The sequence below is a fragment of the Rhinoraja longicauda genome, chromosome 2 (genome assembly GCF_053455715.1).
Source record: "Rhinoraja longicauda isolate Sanriku21f chromosome 2, sRhiLon1.1, whole genome shotgun sequence".
NCBI classification, from domain to species: domain Eukaryota; kingdom Metazoa; phylum Chordata; class Chondrichthyes; order Rajiformes; family Arhynchobatidae; genus Rhinoraja; species Rhinoraja longicauda.
In genome coordinates, this window is record NC_135954.1 from 99,064,544 (window position 1) to 99,086,827 (window position 22,284).

General features: G+C 40.7%; 1 protein-coding gene across 2 annotated transcripts in view; it reads right to left on the reverse strand.

Annotated features, from left to right (window-relative positions):
* LOC144607817 (extended synaptotagmin-2-like) overlaps nucleotides 1-22,284 on the reverse strand; it is a 159,687-nt gene that overhangs the window by 59,443 nt on the left and 77,960 nt on the right. For both annotated transcript variants that reach the window (XM_078424942.1, XM_078424933.1), the window contains exons 5-6: nucleotides 18,681-18,753; nucleotides 16,031-16,120 (exon numbers count right to left, since the gene is read on the reverse strand). In XM_078424942.1, coding sequence (XP_078281068.1) covers nucleotides 16,031-16,120; nucleotides 18,681-18,753 — 163 coding nt within the window. The remainder of the gene's footprint in view (nucleotides 1-16,030; nucleotides 16,121-18,680; nucleotides 18,754-22,284) is intronic.

Genomic DNA, 22,284 nt, shown 5'->3' on the forward strand with positions numbered 1-22,284 from the left:
GGAGGGATTAGAGCTGAAATTAACCATGACCTTAGTAGGAAGTGTAGAGTTCTCCCCTTTGCAATGGATAGAAAATAAATTTGAAAGTCTCAAAGTCGCAAATGTGAGCAGTTTAGCAGGAACCGCTTGCTAATCATGGTGTAATGCGACCTATCACAAACAATTTACATGCAAGATCTCCCACATGCCTCAGAAGGTTATGCAGTGTGTCGGTTATGTCGTGACATGACATTACGGGTAGCTTGTTCGTGATGGTGTGCTTAGCTTGTCCAGAATCATTATTCCCTATACAGTGCGTTCTCAAGTGAAGTTTGGAAAACTTAATTATCCCCATTTAAGGTATTCTCAAGCAAATGCTGATCCAAGATTTGACACAAAATGCAACTTCAGCTTATTCTGCCAGCAATGGCTGATAACTTAATCATATTCTTATATGGCCATATTAAGCAACACACTATGAAGAATTCCTACTGTATGAATCAGTTCCAGTCTGTGATATTTTACTGGAAAGAAATGAAGGTCAAACAGCGTTCTGTGTTTGCATCTTTGCCAAATTCCACAATATCCAACTGGGAAGGCTTTATCTCAGGAAGACACACCATAAATTAAACTCTTTGCTTATGCTTTGTTTAATTTCAGATCTAGTTTTGAGTGATCTGAAATTGAGCTGCTTTACCCCGATAACAAATAACTTGAAAAAGTTATTATATACAAAGGGCACCGAGGGAACACCAGATAAAAAGGTCTTTGCCTGATATTGCAACAGAGCAGAACCACTCTAATGATATAAACACAAGCAGCCAACATGAGTAATTTTAGTTTAGTTTTGTTTAGAGATACAGCGCAGAAACAGGCCCTTCAGTCCACTGACTCCGCAGCGACCCGCGATACCCAAACATTAACACTACCCTACACACACTAGGGACAATTTTACATTTATACCAAGCCAATTAAGGCTTGGGAGGTGTGGGAGGAAACCGAAGATTCTGGAGAAACCCACATGGGGAGAACGCACAAACTGACAGACAGCATCCGTAATCAGGATCAAACCCGGGTCTCTGGCACTGTAAGGGCTGTAAGGCAGCAACTCTACCGCTGTGCCACACCCTTGAACTATTGAATGAATGTTCCACAAGGATACTGAACAGCATTCTTAAAGTCATTCAGCAAAAGAACCCAGAGGATGACGAAAAGCACAATTAAACCAGAAAACGCTGGAAACATTCAGGCAAAAGTGAGCAACTTGTTGACATTACAAGGGTATTCTAATTTGAACCCACAATTTAATTGTAAACCATCTTATTCTGTTTTAACATGCTAGCTAACTGACCAGCTGAGTTATTTTTTGTATTTTCAGACTTAAGCTATATCAGCCATTTTCTATTCTGCATATTTATTAAATAACATTTATCCTCTTCAATTAGCTTCCAGGTAGTTTGGTTTGGGCAAAGATAAATTTGACTTGGATGAGTGCTTATCAAAACCTGAAGGCATAGACTATAGAGTTACACCTCCAAAAACAAGTTTTTCTCCCAACTGGAAATTTATTAATCAAATACTTCCATACATTATTTATTAATCTATTACTGCCAAGAAACAGGAATTTACTGGATCATTTTTCAAACCTGATCACAACTCGGTGCAACATTTAACAATTAACCGCAAGCAATTATGATTGATAAAACTTTAACATAAAACATTATTTTAGCAGTTTTTAAGTATAACCCTCAACAAGGGGGGCACAGTGGTGCAGCGGTAGAATTACTGCCTTACAGCACCAGAGACCCGGGTTTGATCGTGACTGCCGCTGCTGTCTGTACAGAGTTTGTACGTTCTCAATAGACAATAAGAGCAGGAGGAGGCCATTCGGCCCTTTGAGCCAGCACCGCCATTCAATGTGATCATGGCTGATCATTCTCAATCAGTACCCCGTTCCTGCCTTCTCCCCATACCCCCTGACTCCGCTATCCTTAAGAGCTCTATCTAGCTCTCTCTTGAATGCATTCAGAGAATTGGCCTCCACTGCTTTCTGAGGCAGAGAATTCCACAGATTCACAACTCTCTGACTGAAAACGTTTTTCATCATCTCAGTTCTAAAGGGCCTACCCCTTATTCTTAAACTGTGGCCCCTTGTTCTGGACTCCCCCAACATTGGGAACATGTTTCCTGCCTCTAACGTGTCCAACCCCTTAATAATCTTATACGTTTCGATAAGATCTCCTCTCATCCTTCTAAATTCCAGTGTATACAAGCCTAGTCGCTCCAGTCTTTCAACATATGACAGTCCCGCCATTCCGGGAATTATCCTAGTAAACCTACGCTGCACGCCCTCCCTGTGACCGCATGGGTTTTCTCCGGGTGCTCTGGTTTCCTCCCACACTCCAAAGACGTACAGGTTTGCAGGTTAAATGGCTTTGTAAATTGTCCCTAGTGTGTAGGATAGTGCTAGGTGTACATGGTGATCGCAAGGTCCGTGCAGACTCGGTGGGCCAAAGGGCCTGTTTCTGCTGTAGCGACCATAGGGATTGGTCCTGAGAGTCAAACCCTCGGATTGGCCAGCAAGGTCACGTGGTGGTTTTGGCGCCAAAAACCAGTCAGTGGGAAGAGAACTTCGATGTGAACAGTTTGAGTTAATGGTTGTCTGTAATCTCGTTTGTTATCCTTTGTAATTGAATATTGCTGCCGCAATAAACTTCTTTAACAAAGTACAAGCCTCCAGACTCGCCATATTGGTGAACCCGACGTGATCTAGCCGGTTATCTACCATGGAGGGACACGACGCCCCTGCTTTGGTTCTAACGCCCGGCGTACCGCAGCTAAACGCGGTCAGCGTTCATCTTCCTCCGTTTTGGACGCATCAACCACACCTTTGGTTTGCCCATGCTGAAGCGCAGTTCCACCTGATCCGGGACCCCCTGCTCCTGTGGTTCCTGCAGCCCCTCTCCTTACTCGTTCTGGTCGCGAAATCCGGCTCCCTGCTAGGTTCTGTACCTCGGGTTCTGGGGGGGGGGGGTCCATGTAGCGACCATAGGGATTGGTCCTGAGAGTCGAACCCTCGGATTGGCCAGCAAAGTCACGTGGTGGTTTTGGCGCCCAAAACCAGTCAGTGGGAAGAGAACTTTGATGTGAACAGTTTGAGTTAATGGTTGTCTGTAATCTCGTTTGTTATCCTTTGTAATTGAATATTGCTGCCGCAATAAACTTCTTTACTCCAATAAACTCCAGACTCGCCATACTGCACTGTATCTCTAAAGTCTGAACTGCTCCATTAAACAACAGTTACATATCCTGTAAATGGAATTGGTCATTGCAACAACAAAAAAAACCGACAGAATTTTGCACCTTACTGAAGTTTCTATTAAAACATTTTGGGATCCTCCGGTTACAAATCTCTCCTCTATGAGCACCAAGGTCATACAGTTTCTGGTCTAAACGAATTATTTTAATTTCTGTTTCTGCAAATCCTCCATCTAGCTACTTTTTTGAATTCACAAAGATTCCCGTTACACTGCCTAGCAGGACGCCCAGTTAATTGGCCAAAAGAAAATCAAGCTTAAAAGCCAGCAGTACAACATTGACAAATGTAAACCATTCTCTCTCCATTCCCATGACTCAGTGTTCAAAGCTTCTCTTTACAGTGCCTTTGGCACTCTGCCACCAGACAGATCTGAGACTCTGGAAGAGCAGCACAAAGTTGAATGATTTAGTATCATTACACTCCTTAATGGAGATAGCCAATTTACTTTTTCACAAGCCCATTTATAGACATTCTGCTTTTATATCATGAGGCAATTGTTATGAAGATGTGTCCGTATACCATACTTCTGGAAACGCAAATATATTAAGAATTAATGCAGAGAATTGTTATGCCAGGTCCACATAAAAAGAACTAGAAATAATGGACTTTGTTTAATATACATATGGAGATATTTTTGACATATTGAGAAAATTTATTTGGTACCCGAACAATTATAATGCCATATGATGTATGTTCAACAAATATCATTATACGCGAGAAGCCAACTTAATAACACGGGAAAATCAGCCTGGATATCAAAAGTATAGCAAGAAAATAGTTTTTAGGCTAAAATTAAAGGGAGTCCAAGCCTTTTCCTGAAGCATTTAGAAATAAAAGACTGGCCAATGAAGCAGTGTGGCAATTAAGGATCAATATGGAGGGATCTTCTGATGGGCACAGAAGGCACGGCTTGGATAGTTAAATCATGGGGTAGTTAAATCATTACGACTTGTGCTTATTGTCGTAAGCACAAGTATGGTGAGGTTGAGGAACAATGAAAGTCTCGCTTGCAGTATCGTCACAGGCACAGATTCGAAAGAGTTCATGTCAGAAGTGGGATTTAAACCAATGCCTTCATTAAAAAAACAGAGAAACATGCTTTTCCATGAAAGGACATTCCGCCTGACATCCATGGTACTTTGCATCAATATTTGACAGTTTTTTAAACAGTGGCAGATAGGAAAATTGGTTACACTACATGACCCAAAAAGTACAGAAAAGATTTATGGCACTTTTAAAGGAGATATAAGTCATCAAAACCAGATGAGATGCATCACCGATTGCCAAGGGAAATAAGAACAGAAAATGCAGAGCAACTTACCACAATCTGTGACAACTTAAATAAAAAGTAGTTGTGTCAAAGGATCAGAGGATTTCAAATGTTCTGATTTGTTCAAAATAAAAAGGAGAGAAGGATGAACTTGCCAGTCAGTTTTACAGCATTGCGAACCTCTAGAATCAACAAACAGCGACCGCGACAAAAAAACAATTCAGAAGAACCAGAACTGGTTTACTGAGAGTAAATCACAGTTTGGTGGCGAGATAAAATAATGAGTGGTTGCGGGAATTACAATGGCTTTTGTTCATATGCACCTCAAAAAAGATTCAGTTGAGCACAGATGTGAAGTTAGCAAAGAAACAGAATTGTGATAGCTGTTTTCAGCTGGAGGGAGGCATACAGTCAGGTTCGTTTGATTACTCGATCTGCTTCTCTTTTTGGTATTCCACAAAGTCCTGTAGGTGCAGGACACAACGTCAAACTTTGCAGGTGGCACAAATCACCAAAGTAATCCATGTTAAGGACTGTATGAGGTTATAAGAGGATACACACAAGCCAATGAGATAACCTGACTCGTAACACCCCAAAATTCAATGTGAACAATGAAAGGAGGAAGAATGAGGAGAATAATGGGTCCTAAATAGGATAATTTTAAAAGCAACAAACAGAAGACATGGAATAGTTTGAAAGTAATATATAGCATTCTGGATTTTAGGTGAATGATCTTCGGTTTCCTCCCACACTCCAAAGACGTACAGGTATGTAGGTTAATTAGCTGGGTAAATGTAAAAATTGTCCCTAGTGGGTGTAGGATAGTGTTAATGTGCGGGGATCGCTGGGCGGCACGGACTTGGAGAGCCGAAAAGGCCTGTTTCCGGCTGTATATATATGATATGATATGATATGATAAAAGCCAGAATGTTTCCCAAAAGAAAAGCACTCCCCTGTCCCAGTTGGAGTACTAGGTTTAGGATGGACACCAATGCTTTGGAAAGAGGAAAGAAGGGGGAAGTGGAAAGGAAGAGTTTTTTTGGAAAGTTTTGGGAATGAAGGATTACATAGGATAATCCACAGAACCTGGGGTTGTTCCTCTTGGAGAAGGGACAGCTAAGCTGAAACATATTAAGGGGAAAAGGGTAGCTAATGGTAATCTATGAGTGCAGCCAAGGTCTTGAATGAATACTTCCTATCTGTATTTACCTTGCATAGAGGTGTGGAAGCTAAGGAGTTTAAGGGAGGGAAAGGTGATATCCTGCAGCATATCGACATTATAAAGGGGGTCTTGAAATAAAGATGGATAAATCCCTAGGGCCTGAACAAGTGTATCCTAGAATATTATGGAAAAGTGAGGAGAATTTTGTTCCTTTGTAAGCCACAAGGGAGATATTAGAACACTGGAAAATAGTTAATGTTTACGCCTTTTTATAAGTAAATCAGCAGGGAAAACCAAAGACAGGTGAACATTAACACTGGAATCACTGGAAGGGATTCTGGGGGTTATTTATTTGCATTTGGAAAGGCAAGGAGCGCCAACAATTACATATTTACTATATTAACTACTATAAACCCACTGACTCGCACAGCTATCTGGACTACACTTCTTCCCACTCTGTCTCCTGCAAAACGTCTATCCCCTACTCCCAATTCCTCCGTCTACGCCGCATCTGCGCCCGGGATGAGGTGTTTCACACTAGGGCATCAGAGATGTCCTCATTCTTCAGGAAACGGGGCTTCCCCTCTTGTGTAGATAGGCACATGCATATGCTAGCAATGGAGAGATATGTATTACATGCCGGCAGATGAGATTAGTTTAACTTGGCTTCATGTTCTGCATGGACATGCTTGGCTGAAGGGCCTGTTCCTGTACTGTATTGTTCTATGTTCTAATCAATTAAGAAACCAGAAAACGGTAGGTTAAAGATCAATCCATTCTGCATCAAACTACCTTTCTACTAACACCTGATTTCTTCCTGATTTTGCATAATTTATGCTAAGTGTTTCCATCTGGTGCTTCAAAGTTCATTTGCAAATGAGCAGCAGGTTCAATTGATGAAAAAACTCAAAATAACTTGGAAGGAACAGGTCACCAATAGCAATTCATTGGGATGCAAATTATTTTTCTTAAATAACTCGTTTTCCCGTCAAATCAGGAGAAATACCAATTTACAAACACAACTCAATTATTTAATGCAGGTAACATTTACCGTGACTGGAAAACAACATTTAGCTTGCATTGCTAAACATGAGGGCAGGGACCATTCAGTCCATGCATAAAACAATAAACAAGCCAAGGAGAATATACTGGGCATTATGCAATGCCAATAGTGATTGCCAAAATGAATGTCTACAATGCTTGGACTGTCCTGAAGTCCACTACTATTAGCAACCATGAAGAGACTCTTGGGCTTCTCAACCATAAAATATCAGGAACCATTTGATGAAAATGACTTGTTGATCCTGAAGCAAATCACCAAAACAAGCAGCTCTTGGTAATCCTATAATTTCTCATGGGAGAGAAAGCAAAATCCGACAGCCACCTGACAAAAAGCTCCATTAAAATCCGACAGCCACCTGACAAAAAGCTCCATTAAAATCCGACAGCCACCTGACAAAAAGCTCCATTAAAATAAGCTGCGAACCAGAGAACAGATTGGGTGGAAACAGGGCAGGAAATCCAACAACCCGCCAACTATTAAAACATGTGCATTTTTCAACGTTGTCAAAATCACCAATGGTCCAAACACATGAGAGCACATCACACTCCTCACTGATAGCCATGAATACAAGATAAGGCTCACTGTAATGAGCACCTCAAAGAAACCCACAATCAAAATCCTATCCTGAAGGTCAGTGTCTTTAACCAAGTCCCACAGAATGCCACCTGGTTCAGTCTCACTGCTGCTGCAAGCTAACACGATGCTGAAAAGGCCAAATGTCAACCGAAAGGCATCAAGGTCTCCAGAGCAGACACTATCCCTCTGAAGATGAAAGATATGGTAGAGATGAAATTCAGACCCAAACGCACAGTTTCATCACCTCACCATTGGGAAGGGGAGGACAGATAGGGAGAAAGTATTGAAATCTGATCACAGTAACTGCATAGGGGTTTCCTTCCGGTCTGCTATAGGGAAAGTCATCATAATGGTCTTCCTCAGTAGCCTTTTCCCAGTGTACCATAACCCAATGTAGGAGATCATGGTGACTTTTTGTCTGGAGTGGAGATAGCAAAGATTAAACTCTTTCCCATTTGTCCAATGAATTAACTCCACTTCAGCAGAACATTTATTAAAAGTAAAATACAGCTTTGCAGCAGGGCAGATTGAGAACTGATTTGTTGCATTGGCCCAACCTTGCTTGGCCCGAGTCTGCACTGGGATTAGGTGTGGCTGACCCATTTGTTAGGATTGTAACTTGTGGATCATCAAGCAGCAGGGATTGAATGATTAAGCATTTCTGAGGTTAGCAAAATCAGAAAAAGATTCCCCACGGTTTGAGAGTCAAAGGGTTCCATGACATTGAAAAAAGGCCATGCTGTGTGTGATTATAAGACTGCAAGACATAGGAGCAGATGCTCCATCATTCGATTATGCTCGAGATATTTTTCCCTCTCAACCCTTCTTCTGCCTTCTCCCTGTAACTTTACTTTAGACTTTCAAGATACAGCATGGAAGCAGGCCCTTCAGCCCACTGAGTCTGTGCCGACCAACGACCAACCCTACCACTATCCGACACACCAGGGACAATTTACAATTTTACCAAAGCCAATTAACCAACAAACCGGAACATTTTGTAAGTTATGTAGGTTAATTGGCTGGGTAAATGTAAAAATTGTCCCTAGTGGGTGTAGGATAGTGTTAATGTACGGGGATCGCTGGGCGGCACGGACTTGGTGGGCCGAAAAGGCCTGTTTCCGGCTGTATATATATGATATGATATGATATGATATTTTGGAGTATGGGATGAAACCTGAGAACCCGGAGGGAACCCACATGGTCACAGGCAGAACATACAAACTCCGTACAGACAGCACCCGTAGTCAGGATCTAACCAGAGTCTCTGGCATTGAAAGGCAGTGTATCTACCACTACGCCACCATAGTGCTCTAACGTTTGACGCCCTTACAAAACAAGAACCCATCAATCTCCATTTTAAAAATACACGATGACAGCCTCCAGAACTGCCTGCAGCAATGAATTCCACAGATTCCCCAACTCTGACTAAAGAAATTCCTCCTCTACAATTGGATCTGTCATATGGTCCATTTCTCTGGGAACTTTGGGAGGTGTTCTAGAGCCAATGAGAAGCAGAAGTTGAGGAGGATCCCTTTGGCTGTCAGTCATACCTCAACCGGATGCATTTTCTTTCTAAAAGGTGTTCACGGCTGCAGCACTCAACCAAAGCTGGCCGTATAGCACATGCCAGGCTCCCAAAACAAGCACACCGTTCCAAGCTTCATGATAGCTTAAAAATTCTAGGAGGACAATCGGCTCATGAATGTTCTCAGCCTCCTTGAGAGAAATTGCAGCATTCTGACCATATCAAGGAAATTCCTGGTCCATTCCTGCTCAAAATTAAGCAAAATTATCACAGAAAATACAAAGCATTAAGTTTCGTCGGAAAAAAAACTGCAGATGCTGGTTTAAATCGAAGGTAGACACAAAATGCTGGAGTAACTCAGCGGGTCAGGCAGCATCTCTGGAGAGAAGGAAAGATCAGTCTGAAGAAGGGTCTCGACCCGAAGCGTCACCCATTCCTTCTCTCCAGAGATGCTGCCTGACCCGTTGAGTTACTCAGCATTTTGTGTCTACCAAGCATTAAGTTTCCATCACAGGAACACTGAGCATGAAAAAAAGATGTAGACTTCTTACCCTATCTAAGACGCTCATCATCTTACATACCTTTGTCAGATCACCCCTCAGCCTTCTATGCTCCAGGGTCAAGCGCAAACAACCTCTCCCCATAACTAAAGTTCTTCAAACTAGGTAATTGAAGGCACCCAAGTAACTTAATATGGGAACCACCTTTACGTGATCCTAATAGCAAACAAATGCATTTTTCTCAATACTTTTAAACTCTATCAATCCTGTGATTACTTCAGTTGTTAATAAATGAAGCACAGAAGCAGGTAAATAGCAAAATAGCATTGCTTTCCCAAACAACCCTCCCACCCTTTCAAGCACAACCTGCAGCAGTCTGTGTACCTCACACCAATGTCGCCAAACAATTCACAATTCACAGAACTGGAGTGCAAGTCAGACTGACCACCCCGTCCCAGGACCGCCCAGGAATTTGACACAAAACTTTTAACACCCCAAGATAAATTTCCCCGATTTGCAAACTCTTATAGTAGTGCAAGAGTCACTTATTGCCTTCAGAAAACTGGGGCAAGTTTGGCGGTGTTCCCACTGTCTCTCCAAGACCATGCATTATGCAGCACTTCAGCTCCTGGTAATAAATTATTTACCAAATATTTATTCCACATGATACAAAGCTCAGTTGTAAATCTGTGGAATTCTCTGCCACAGAAGGCAGTGGAGGCCAATTCACTGGATGTTTTCAGAGAGAGTTAGATATAGCTCTTTGGGCTAAAGGAATCAAGTTATATGGGGAAAAAGCAGGAACGGGGTACTGATTTTAGATATCAGCCATTATCATATTGAATGGCAGTGCTGGCTCGAAGGGCCAAATGGCATACTCCTGCACCTATTTTCCATGTTTCAATGTTTCTAAGCTGTTAGATACAAATTAAACAATTGCTTCATAACCCACAATTTGCCAGTTATGTAGTTTGTAAACATCCAAATTTTTATTTCATTGCAGTATATACTTAACATGCTGAATTCTGTGTAGGGATAATCCTTTCAGAAGTCTGCCAATTTGATTTCAGAAATAGGCTGTTTTGCTCATAACTGAAGGACTCTAGAAATTGATGTGCACAACTCACGACAATATTTGATAATGAGGTTCAAGAAGAATGACACAAAATGCTGGAGAAACTAAGCGGGTCTGGCAGCATCCGTGGAGAACATGGATAGGTGATGTTTCAAGTTGGGACCCTTATTTAGGGTGCTGTCTGACCCGATGAGATACTCCAGCATTTTGTGTCTTCTCTTGGTAAATCAGCATCTGCAGCGCCTAATGTCTTCGAGACGGAATGACTGTGCACGGAAAATAAAGCAGATAATTCGAGCTAATCTATTAAACATTGAAGGAATCTTAAACTTGTCAGCAAAGGAACTAGGTGGGCAAATAGGGGCAGGTACTGGAAGGCAAGCAAAGACGTACAGGTATGTAGGTTAATTGGCTGGGTAAATGTAAAAAAAAAAAATTGTCCCTAGTGGGTGTAGGATAGTGTTAATGTACGGGGATCACTGGGCGGCACGGACTTGGAGGGCCGAAAAGGCCTGTTTCCGGCTGTATATATATGATATGATATGAAGCAGCTTTCAGTTGTGGCACGTCTTTACATCATTACTAGCATTGCGACTGTGATCTGGCTTGCCAGAAGTCAGTCATTACAGAATGACCTAAAATCCCCATGAGTAAACTTTCCTTCTGCATGTTTCTTTCCTTCCCACTTTCCCTTCGTGAAGGCATTGCTTCCATGTTGAGTACTAATCTGCAAGTTAGATAGCTTTAAGCTTGATCATAGCTTCATCAATACAATATGGTCACAATGACAGTATTCAGTCTTCTCGGAGAAAGTAGGCACAGACCTCACTCATGGCCCAGCTTTTGTACAAAATATGGTCTTCCAACTAATGTACAGAAACCCACAATTCAAATATTCTTTCTTCATGAAAAGAGGAAAGAAAGGTCAAAGGAGATCTTAAACATGAAAGGCTATTTTAAAGAGGCAAATGGTGAAAGACTTCTGATGATTGTTGAGCATGTCACATGAGAGCATAAGGATTCAAGGTAATCATGCATGTTTGTTGAGGGAATTTGGGAATATTTTCAATTTGGTTGTTATTACAGTATGAAATCTCATGATGCAGTTATACAAAGAGATTAAAAATAGGAAAGAATAATGATAATGGAATAATTGCAGTAGCACCATTTGAAAACTAAAAATGAGTGATACAAAGGTATTCTGTGCATTGTAAGAAAGAAACGGACCCAAATTATTATGGAGGGAACGTTAGAATAATTCAAAGTGGGTAAGCAACAGTGAGGTGAATAAGTTTCAGTGATCTGCACTGCTCTTCGGAAAGTCAGAAGACAACCCAGAAACCAGACAGAGTATAAAATGCAGGTGGCAAATTATGAAGACTCTTCTTTATTAAAATGTTTTTCAAAATAGAATGCTAATCTTGGTTCTGTGCCTCGATTATTATTCCTTCAAAACACATACCATCACAATGTGGGCATTACCAAGTGGCTAGCACTAGAAAATAACTAATCCAGAATTAAAGCAACTGCATGAAATTATGTTGTCAGGGTAATAAAAGAGGCAAGGTTCCAATTAAAAATATGCATGCAAACTTTAAATTCAAAATGTATGAAGTAGGAACCTATCCATGTTCTCCAGAGATGCTGACTTACCCACTGAGTCATAGAGACACGCAGTTTAGAAACAGGCCCATTGGCCCAATTTGCCACGCTAGTCACACCTGCTGGCATTCGGCCCATATCCCTCAAAACCTTTCCTATCCATGTACCTGTCCCAATGTCTTTTTTCAATGTTGTTATAGTACCTGCCTCAACTACCTCCTCTGGCAGCTCATTCCATATATATACAACCCTTTGCGTAAAAAAAGTTGCCCCCCCTGGTTCCGGATAATTCTTTCCATTGTCACCTTAAACCTATGTCCTTTGATTCTTGATTCCCCTATTCTAGGTAAAATACTTTGTGCGTTTACCCTACCTATTCCACTCATGATCTTGTACGCTTCTATAAGATCACCCCTCATCCTTTTGTGGTCCAAGGAATTGTCCTGCCCTGCTCAACCCCCTATAGCTTAGGCCCTCAAGTACTGACAATATCCTCATAAATCTCTGCACCCTTTCCAACATATCAACATCTTTCCTATAACAGTGACCAAAACTGAACACAATACTCTAAATGTGGCTTCACCAATGTCTTGTACAACTGCAACATAATCTTCCAACCTACATATTCAGTACTCTGATTGATGAAGACCAACGTGATGGAAGCCTTCTTGATCACCCTATCTACCTATGATGCTACTTCCAAGGAAGTATGTACCTGCACTCCAAGCTCCCCCTGTTCTACCATACCCACCAAGAGCCCCCCCCCCCCGCCCGCCATTCACTCTCTGTTCTGCCCTAGTTAGATTTCCCAAAATGCAACACCTCACACTTCTCTCTATTAAATTCCATCAACCATTCCTCAGCCCACATGGTCAATGTTTGACAATCATCTGTGCTATCTACAATACTCGTGTCATCTGGAAAATTAACTACTTCAGTTACGCTGGCACTTTGTGTCTTTCATTATAAGGTACCCTGTAGCCTTGAAATAACAAATTATTTCCTTGTAGTCTCTTGTAGTTTTCTCACCACTAATAGCAGACTTATTGGCTTGTGCTTACCATGTTTACCTGTTACAGTCAGGCCATAAAACAAGCAAAGGTCTAAGCCGGATCCAAACAGATCACAGCAGCTGCAGTAACTTTATTCAATAAAAGGGATATTAACAGCTCTGCAAAATGTGATGACAGTTATTATGATCAAAATACGGAATAGATAACAAATCATTGCCCAATGCATAATCTTGATGCTTACATTATTGAAATACATATCCTCTTCTCAAGAACATTAGAATGATAAACCAATCCTGGGTCAGACATATAATTCAAAAGCAAAAGACTGCATTTGCCTGTTATGAAATAAAAACAAAAAGTCCTGGAAATATTCAGTACGCCAGGCAGCACCTGTAGACACAGGAACACAGCTAATATTTTTTGGTTCTTGACGTATCGGACCTACGTCCGCTATTTCTCTACCTGTGGATGCTGCCTAACCTGCTGATCTTTTCTAGCATTCTCTATTTTTACTTTTGATTGTTGCTCCAGGTCAGCTGTATGAAAGAAGGAATCACCTCTATATATGCGGATTAAATACTGCTACTGGCTTCTCCATCACAACCTCCTCCAATGGAAACAAAGAAAATAACAGCAGGAGTAAGCTATGTGACTTTACGAGCCTGCTTTGCCTTTCAATGTGATCATCCAAATTCAGTACCCTATTCCAGCTTTCTCCCACAATCCACCGATCCCTCCAACCCCACGAAAAATATTCGGCTGCTGGGATAATCTACGATCCAGCCCATCTGGAGATGGAATTAAATTTTTAACCTCAAGTCTTGTCAATCTGTTTAAAATCTCTTTTATGGAACATGGAACAGTACAACACACCATGTCAATGCTGAACATGGTATCAGGTTAAACTAATCTCCTCTGCCTACACGTGATCCACTTTCTTCCGTTCCTTGTGCCTATCTAAAAGCCTCTTAAACGCCCCTAGCGTAGCTGACTTTACTAGCACCACAACAACGTGTTTCCGGCATCCACCATATTCTGTGTAAACAACCTACCACATTGCACTAAACATTATTCCATTATCGTATATCATGTATCCTGTAAGTGGCTCGATTGTAATCATGTATTGACCTTTTGCTGGCTGGATAGCACGCAACAAAAGCTTTTAACTGTACCTAGGTACACGTGACAATAAACTAAAATGAAAACTGAAACATCTCCTTTAAACTTAAAATCTTGGCTGGTGAAGGAGCTTCAATAAACACGATGAAGTCTGGTAAACATCTCTGCAACCTCTTCAATGCCTTCACATCCTTCCTGTAATCTACCTTTATCCTCTACCAATAGGTCTCTATTATCCCTCCTCTACAATTTCATTAACGTTATCTTCAGGTGAAAAGTACTCATTCTATAATTCTGTCACACCCTTTGCCTCTCCTACAACCACCATTGCTTTAACAATTCCTTTGCTTTTTATGTTTAAACGTTTTCTGATTCCATTTGTAATCAATCCTTTATCCTCAATTCCTCTTTTTCCCCCGTGTTACAATTTCCCACGTGGTTTCTTTATTGACAAAAACAAAAACAATAGCAAAATACTGCAGATGCTGGAGATCTTAAATAAAAAAGAGAAATGCTGGAAATTTCAGCAGGTGACGGAGCTTTAATAAACACAATGCTTCCATTGATGTACTTTCATCACAACACTATATTAAACTTAGATTTCCATTGTGTTCTGCACCTGATGTTCATCATCAACTTCCTGCTTTTTAAAATTTTGATCTGCACTTCCTTTGACATTCAAAATATCTAATTTTAGGTGCCCCAGTTTCCTCCAAATGGGAACATGCTTGGATTGTACCTGAACTAACCCTAATCTAAAGGCTTGCCATTTGCTCATATGCAATTCTCCACTGCAATTACACAGATTCTCTTCACTCCTCTTGTCAAAATGTAAGAGCTTTATAAATTTTCCCAACAGAAAATCAAATCCAAAATTATGCACATATCCACTGCTGTATATCATTAAACTAAAAGCAGATTAGAGTACATTTTTATCACAAAATGGAACTAAAGAAATAGCTGTGGATTGCACAAGCCCTTAACTGTTGCTGGTATTACTAAGTGATAGCTCATTCAATTGTCAACACACATCTCTGCATTAAAAGGTTTTGGGCTTGAGATTTTAAGCAAACGCTTATTTATCTGTTCTGCTGAACTCAAAAGGCAACAAAAGAAGAACTTGTTCCCCTCGTGTCCTGGCCAACATTAGTCTATAAAGCACCATCCAAAATATTCGCTTTATTACTATTCATGGTGTTTATTATGCCCCAAATGGTTCTCAAATTTACCTGTCATTGTACCTCACTTCAAGTGTGAAGGATGTGACAAGAAACTTCCCTTGGAGAGTAAATACAAATAAGGAAACATGGGACTGAAATGCCAATTTCCTCATTGTAATCTCCATGTATTTACCTCTTTCTGTTTTGATATTAAGATGGATCAAGGACTTGAATTTTCCGTTCCATTTCAATTGTTTAAATGTAGTATAGCAGTAGTGTATATGAAGAGGATGCTGTGATTCACACATAAGCGTGTAAGCCAATGATTTCCCTGTCCAAGGCATCTAATTTAGTTTGCTGTTTGTGGTACACTTAATTTTCATTCCATCTGAGAGTTTAAGGACTGCTTCAACAAATGCTTGTCACACAATTTCAATTTCTAACCATCTGTGAATAAAGCCATTTTTAACTATACATTTATGATAATTTTACATTGTGGTCTAAAGGTTGGAAACTGTAACTACTTAAGTGTAATCAATCAAAACTAAAGATGTTACAACAGTCCAAATATGAGAATGTGCAATAAGCAATGGCTAGTGCCAAAAGAAGACATTTTTAACAACGAGTCAACCACAAATTTATTCGAGGAGTTGATTGCTATACTTACAGGTCTGCGGAGAAAGAAGAGTGTTAGCGCTCCAACCAGTGGCATGTCGCCAATTAGGGGCTCCAGAATCACTCGAAGTGTGCCGTTCATCTGCAGGTATATTAATAAGATCATATTTCAGAAAGGACTCTCCATTTTCGCAAATTAACGGATGCCTAGATTGTGCTCATTGCACACCAGAACTTTCATCGAGATTTCTTAATCATTGAAGTCACCAGGGTACAACACCAAACATGTTCTAAAAGCTGCCTCATTTACACAATAACATTTGATCGCGGAAAACAACATTATTTCACAGGAAACTATCTCCAAATGGACATTCAAGATCTGTTTAAATTACAATGGACGAGGAAGCATCGAGACGGACAAAGCACTAAAGCACATTAACGAGCAAGGCTCCACAAATAATAAAGCAAATGATAAGAAAGGAGGAAATCCTACAGCTATCAGCGTTTGGATGTAAGCTTAGGTTTATTATTGTAGCATGAACGGAGATACAGTGAAAAGTTTTGTTTTGCATGCTATCTCATGAGATCACATAATACTATACAGAAATGCAATCAAGTCAAACAATAGGTAGAGCAAAGAGAAAGATAGAGTTCAGAAATATAGTTCTCAACGTTGTAACGCACCACTTCCATAGACAAAGTCCAATGTCTGAAATGGGGTACAGGTGAGTCGGACAGTACCATAGCTTATGGAAGGACCGTTCAGAGGCCTTGTGACAGAAGGGAAGAAGCTGGTCCGAAGTCAGGTGGTGCACATTTTCAAGCTTGAATACTTCTGCTGGACTGGAACAGGGAAAGGAAAGGACGACCGGGATGGGACAAGTCTTTGATTCTGTTCTAATTTTGATTATGATTTCTATGATCTCTGTAGTCATGAAGACCTTTGAAAGACGTGCTGGCCCAGCTGAAAAACATCACAAACCCCCTGCTGGACCCCCTGCAGTTTGCATATAGGGCCAATAGATCAGTGGACAACGCAGTCAATCTAGGCCTGCACTTCATCCTCCAGCACCTAGACCACAAGGGGACCTATGCCAGGATTCTGTTTGTGGACTTTAGCTCTGCTTTTAACACCATTGTGCCAGAGCTACTACACTACAAACTCTCCCAGCTGACTGTGCCTGAACTCCTCTGTCAGTGGATCATCAGCTTCCTGACGGACAGGAAGCAGCATGTGAGGCTGGGAAAGCACATCTCGGACCCGCAGACCCTCAGCATAGGAGTACCGCAAGGCTGCGTACTCTCCCCTCAGCATTACTCTCTCTCTACACCAATGACTGCACCTCCCCAGACTCCTCTGTCAAGCTCCTCAAGTTTGTGGATGACACTCCATCCTGGATCAGTCCAATCAGAGTAGAGGAATCTGCCTACAGATGGGAAGTGACACAGCTGGCGTCCTGGTGCCATCGCAACAACCTGGAGCTCAATGCTCTCAAGACAGTGGAACTAATTGTAGATTTTCAAAGAGATCCCCTTCCCCTCCCCCCACTCACCATCAACAACACTATAGTTACATCTGTGGATTCATTTAAGTTCCTTGGAACCATCATCTCCAGGGACCTTAAATGGGGGGGCACCATCGACTCCACAGTCAAAAAGGCCCAGCAGAGGATGTACTTCCTGCGGCAACTGAAGAAACACAATCTGCCACAGGCAATGATGGTCCAATTCTATACTGCTATCATTGAGTCCGTCCTCACCTTCTCCATCATGGTCTGGTTTGGCTCAGCCAACAAGCACGACATCCAGAGGCTGCAATGGATCGTTCGCACAGCTGAGAAGGTTGTTGGCTGCAACCTTCCCCCCATTGACGAACCGTACACTGCAGGGGCATGGGAGCAAGCGGGCAAGATCATCTCTGACTCCACTCACCCTGGCCACAAACTCTTCGAAGCACTTCCCTCTGGAAGGTGACTCCGGACTGTCAAAGCAGCCACAGCCAGACATAAAAACAGCTTTTTTCCACGAGTGATAGTTCTACTCAATAACCAAAGTCTGTAGTCTCTTTTTTGCTCTGGTTTACTTTCACTCACATGTTTAGACCGTAATGGTGTACCCTTATTGTTTTGATGTGTTTATGCTTTATTCTTAATTGTTAACTGTATGTTTGTGTTGTCATTTGTGAGCGGAGCACCAAGGCACATTCCTTGTATATGCATACTTGGCCAATAAACTTATTCATTCATTCATTCACTAAGCTTTTCTGATACAATTAGAAAAAATAATGAGGAAAGCCCAAACCACAACATCCATAATTTTTCCTCTATCCAGGCCAAAGGATCGTCCCACAAGGGTAAAATTTTCCGACAAACCAGCAAGAATCAACTTAAAACACAAATGTAGACACAAGTAAAGCTACTCCTCTTAGAGATCATGACCATATACCCTGCTTCCTTGCCACATCTCACAAGAAGAAATTACTGTAAATAGTCCAATCCTTGATCATGCAAAATTCCACAATATTGATCCTTTCTCCACCCCTCCCCATCTGCCTCAAGTGAAGCAGAAACAAATCCACTTCCATGCAGGTGCACAAAGCCAGTGAAAATCAGTTAAACACCTCTCCCAAAAGATATCAGATATTTATATTTCAAGAGAGCTGCAGAAATAATTTGAAGAACGGTGGAAAATAAGACACCCACCTGGATGCCTTTCACTCCAGCTCTGCAAAAATACCTTTTGATCTCGATGTCTATATCGCAGTTTCCAACGTAGCTGGAAAAGAAAGAAAATATATTGTGTTGGCAACTTGTCAAATGTTCTTTTGTTACATTAAATATTAATCTGGAAGTTAATGTACTTAGAAAGCAATACAGATACTTCACCCACCCCGCAGATGTTTTCTTTTTAAATTTTAGAGCACAATGCATGTGGACAGATCAAACCAGCAACCAGCAAAGAAGCCAATGTTTGCTCCCATATAATATAGAATCCTACACAAGTAGCAAGATTTGATCAATTTACCTTAATTTTGAGATTTTTTAAATTTAAGCATGACCCCTACTTATACAAGTCGTACAATATTTTTATATATTATACTATACTATTAATAGGATAGAGGGAAAAGCCATAAAAAAGAAAAGCATTTCCACTCTACCATAATCCCCATCTCAAAGTACTTTTTAGTGCACAAGTATGCTATTTCCCCCATTCTCTACACCCATTCATGATTTATCCTTCCCCTCTCTGTGGGGAAAAAAAACTTTGCTTCCCAGACCTCTCTGGAAAACACAATAAAAATGATGACATTTACATGAGAGAAAGTAACAAGACAAATCCATGTCTTCTGTGTTGGAACAAAGTATCTATAGGTTCCTCACAAGACAATCTACCAGCCTGATTCATGGGCATCCATTGTGGGCAATGTCTTAGTTGTTGTTCATCACCTGTTCTCGAGCAAGACCATGACATCCAGTTTGGCGTGATGCAATGTATACAAGATAGCTGATTAGATTAATCGGATCTCAAAAGTTTCTCACAGGTGACAGAGATCAAGGGATTCTGTAGGTTCTTCATTTCTGTGGTTCTTCATTTCTTAGATTCTCGTTTCCTCCTTACTTCCACCATTCTAGTTTTCTCATCGGAGCAAGTGCCACTTTATATGCGAGTACCCCAAACAGGATGACCCAATGCAGGTTTCCAGCGGCATGTGTCGATGTTGAAACTCTTCAGGGATGTTCTGAAATCTCTTTTCTGTCCAACATGTGATTGCTTGCCCTTTGCCAGCTCTCCAGGAAGTAAAATGCTTTGGTATACTGTCATCAGACATGCCTCTAATATGTCTTGGCCACATGACCTATGATTCCTTCAGCTATGTCAAAATGTAATGTCTTAGTGGGAGAAATGCAACATCAGTATCTACGCAATGATCACAGCAGGAAAATGCTGGCCAATGCGACTTATTTCCAATTTACAGCTGGGGACATCTTAAAAAAAAAATCCATGGATCTCACATCTAGATTCAGAGCTGTATAAAAAAAGTCAAAAACACCCGACTTCAACCTTTCATCAAACTTCTCAACTAATCATTTTATGGCTCTGAAACCTGTGACATTGGGGAGAAATCCATTTAAAACTGTAATTCACTTTTGCAATGAAATGATTTATTTACCCCTATCTTGACGTGCACCTTTTGTTTTAGAAAAGTTCAATAAATTAAAAAGGGCTGCAGCTACAATACTGCAGATTTGACAATTACTTCATTTTACTGATGACAGAAATAAACTGATCAGTAAAATAAAAGCATACAAATACAGATCCTCACAGCTCGATGGAAGTATAACATTAAAATGCAGTTTTGGCAGCAGAAAAAAACATATTTGTGTTGCAGATAATGAAAAGATGGAAGGTGTGCAATGGTAATGCAACTAATCTGAATGAGTGGTTTGATTATTCAATAGCTGATCAGTTAATGCCATTAGGCTTGACAAACATTTCCCTGAAATTATTTATTTTAAATGTAGAATATCCACACAAGCTCAATCTGAATTCAGAATTGAAATATTTACTGGGGTACAAATAAATCAAACTGATTCTAGATCAGCAAGGAACATACAATCAACACAATCGACACAAGGAACATTGCTTGGTATTTTGGTCTGATAAAGTGGAATATGGAAAATAGGGCGGCACAGTAGCGCAGCGGTAGAGTTGCTGCCTTACAGCGCCAAACATCCGGGTTCGATCCTGACTACAGGTGTTTGTCTGTACGTTCTCCCCAAGGGTTTTATCCAGGTTTTCCGGTTTCCTCCCACACTCCAAAGACGTACAGGTTTGTAAGTTAATTGGCTTGGTACAATTGTAAATTGTCCCTAGTGAGTGTCGGATAGAGTTAGTGTGTGGGGATCAATAGACAATAGGAGGAGGCCATTCGGCCCTTCGAGCTAGCACCGCCATTCAATGTGATCATGGCTGTTCATTCTCAATCAGTACCCCGTTCCTGCCTTCTACCCATACCCCGCTGGTCAGCACGGACTCGGTGAGCCGAAAAGCCTGTTTCCGCGCTGTATTTCTAAACTGACATAAATGAAGATAAATATGAGAATGTGCAAATAATGACTGCAGTATGGTTGAACAATAAATATATAAATTGGTAATGTGCTATCTAAAAGGTATCAGTACTGAAACAAAATAAATACTGGAATCAAATTAAAATACTGCAGACTGAACAACAGAACAGTTCTGTTTCTAAACCTGATGAATCAGAAAGGAATTCTCAGCATTTTCTGTTTGTGCTTATAATATTAAGGAGAATGAATCGGAAACAAATCACAGATCAGACAGATGGAGAAGGTAACAAACACAATGCGTCATAATGATGCCAAGCCTGGTAATGCTTTAAAGAAAATACAATGAAATCTCAGTGGATCATTTTAGGCAATAAACTGAATCATGCCCAACATAACTATTAAATCCTAACCATAATCCTCAGAGGAACAAAACGCTGGAAGACCTCAGGAAAAAAACTTTTAATATCCAGTTTAAAATTTATCATTTATTACAATTATGAATTTGTTCTCAATGTTGAAAATAGACTTTATGAATAGAACTTACTTAACTATTATATTGTAAATACTCCTGGGATTTGTGCAGAATATTTGATTTGAGAAAAAGAAAGTTAGCAGGAACAAATGGAATTGCATGATGGTTTTGCAAATACAAATATAGAACTGGGTTAAATGTCAAATGCCGTTGCTTTTCAGATGACTTCTGGAATAAATTATCAGATTGTGTATGGAAGCAGTTATGCTGTTAGTATTTGGCAAGAAGCATTACAAATTCAAACAGGAGACTGTCTTCACTGCCTACAACAGGTAGTTTTAGATGCTGGGTTTTACAGCTCCTGGAAACTATTGTGAATACGTTCCATCCCCAAAGGCGACGGCCCACAATTATTTATCATAGGTTATTTTCCTTGCTAGGAATATTACATAGAATGCTGTGCTTGCAACTGTGAAAACAACCAACAACAATATTGAGAAGGAATGTGCTTCCTTTTATAGCACTGAATAATGTATATATAATGAAATAAAGGAAATGACTTGTCTGAAAGCAAATGAGCAGAACCTTTACCCACGAGATGAAATAAGCCGTGTTGAATTGTAATATTTCACTGGTTGTCCTCTCATCAGCTAGAGTGACCGACCATCTACCTCATTTGAGACCTTTGAACTCTCTTTAATTGGACTTTATCGAGCTTCAATGTTATATCTTGCGCTAAACGTTGTACCCTTTATCCGTGCACTG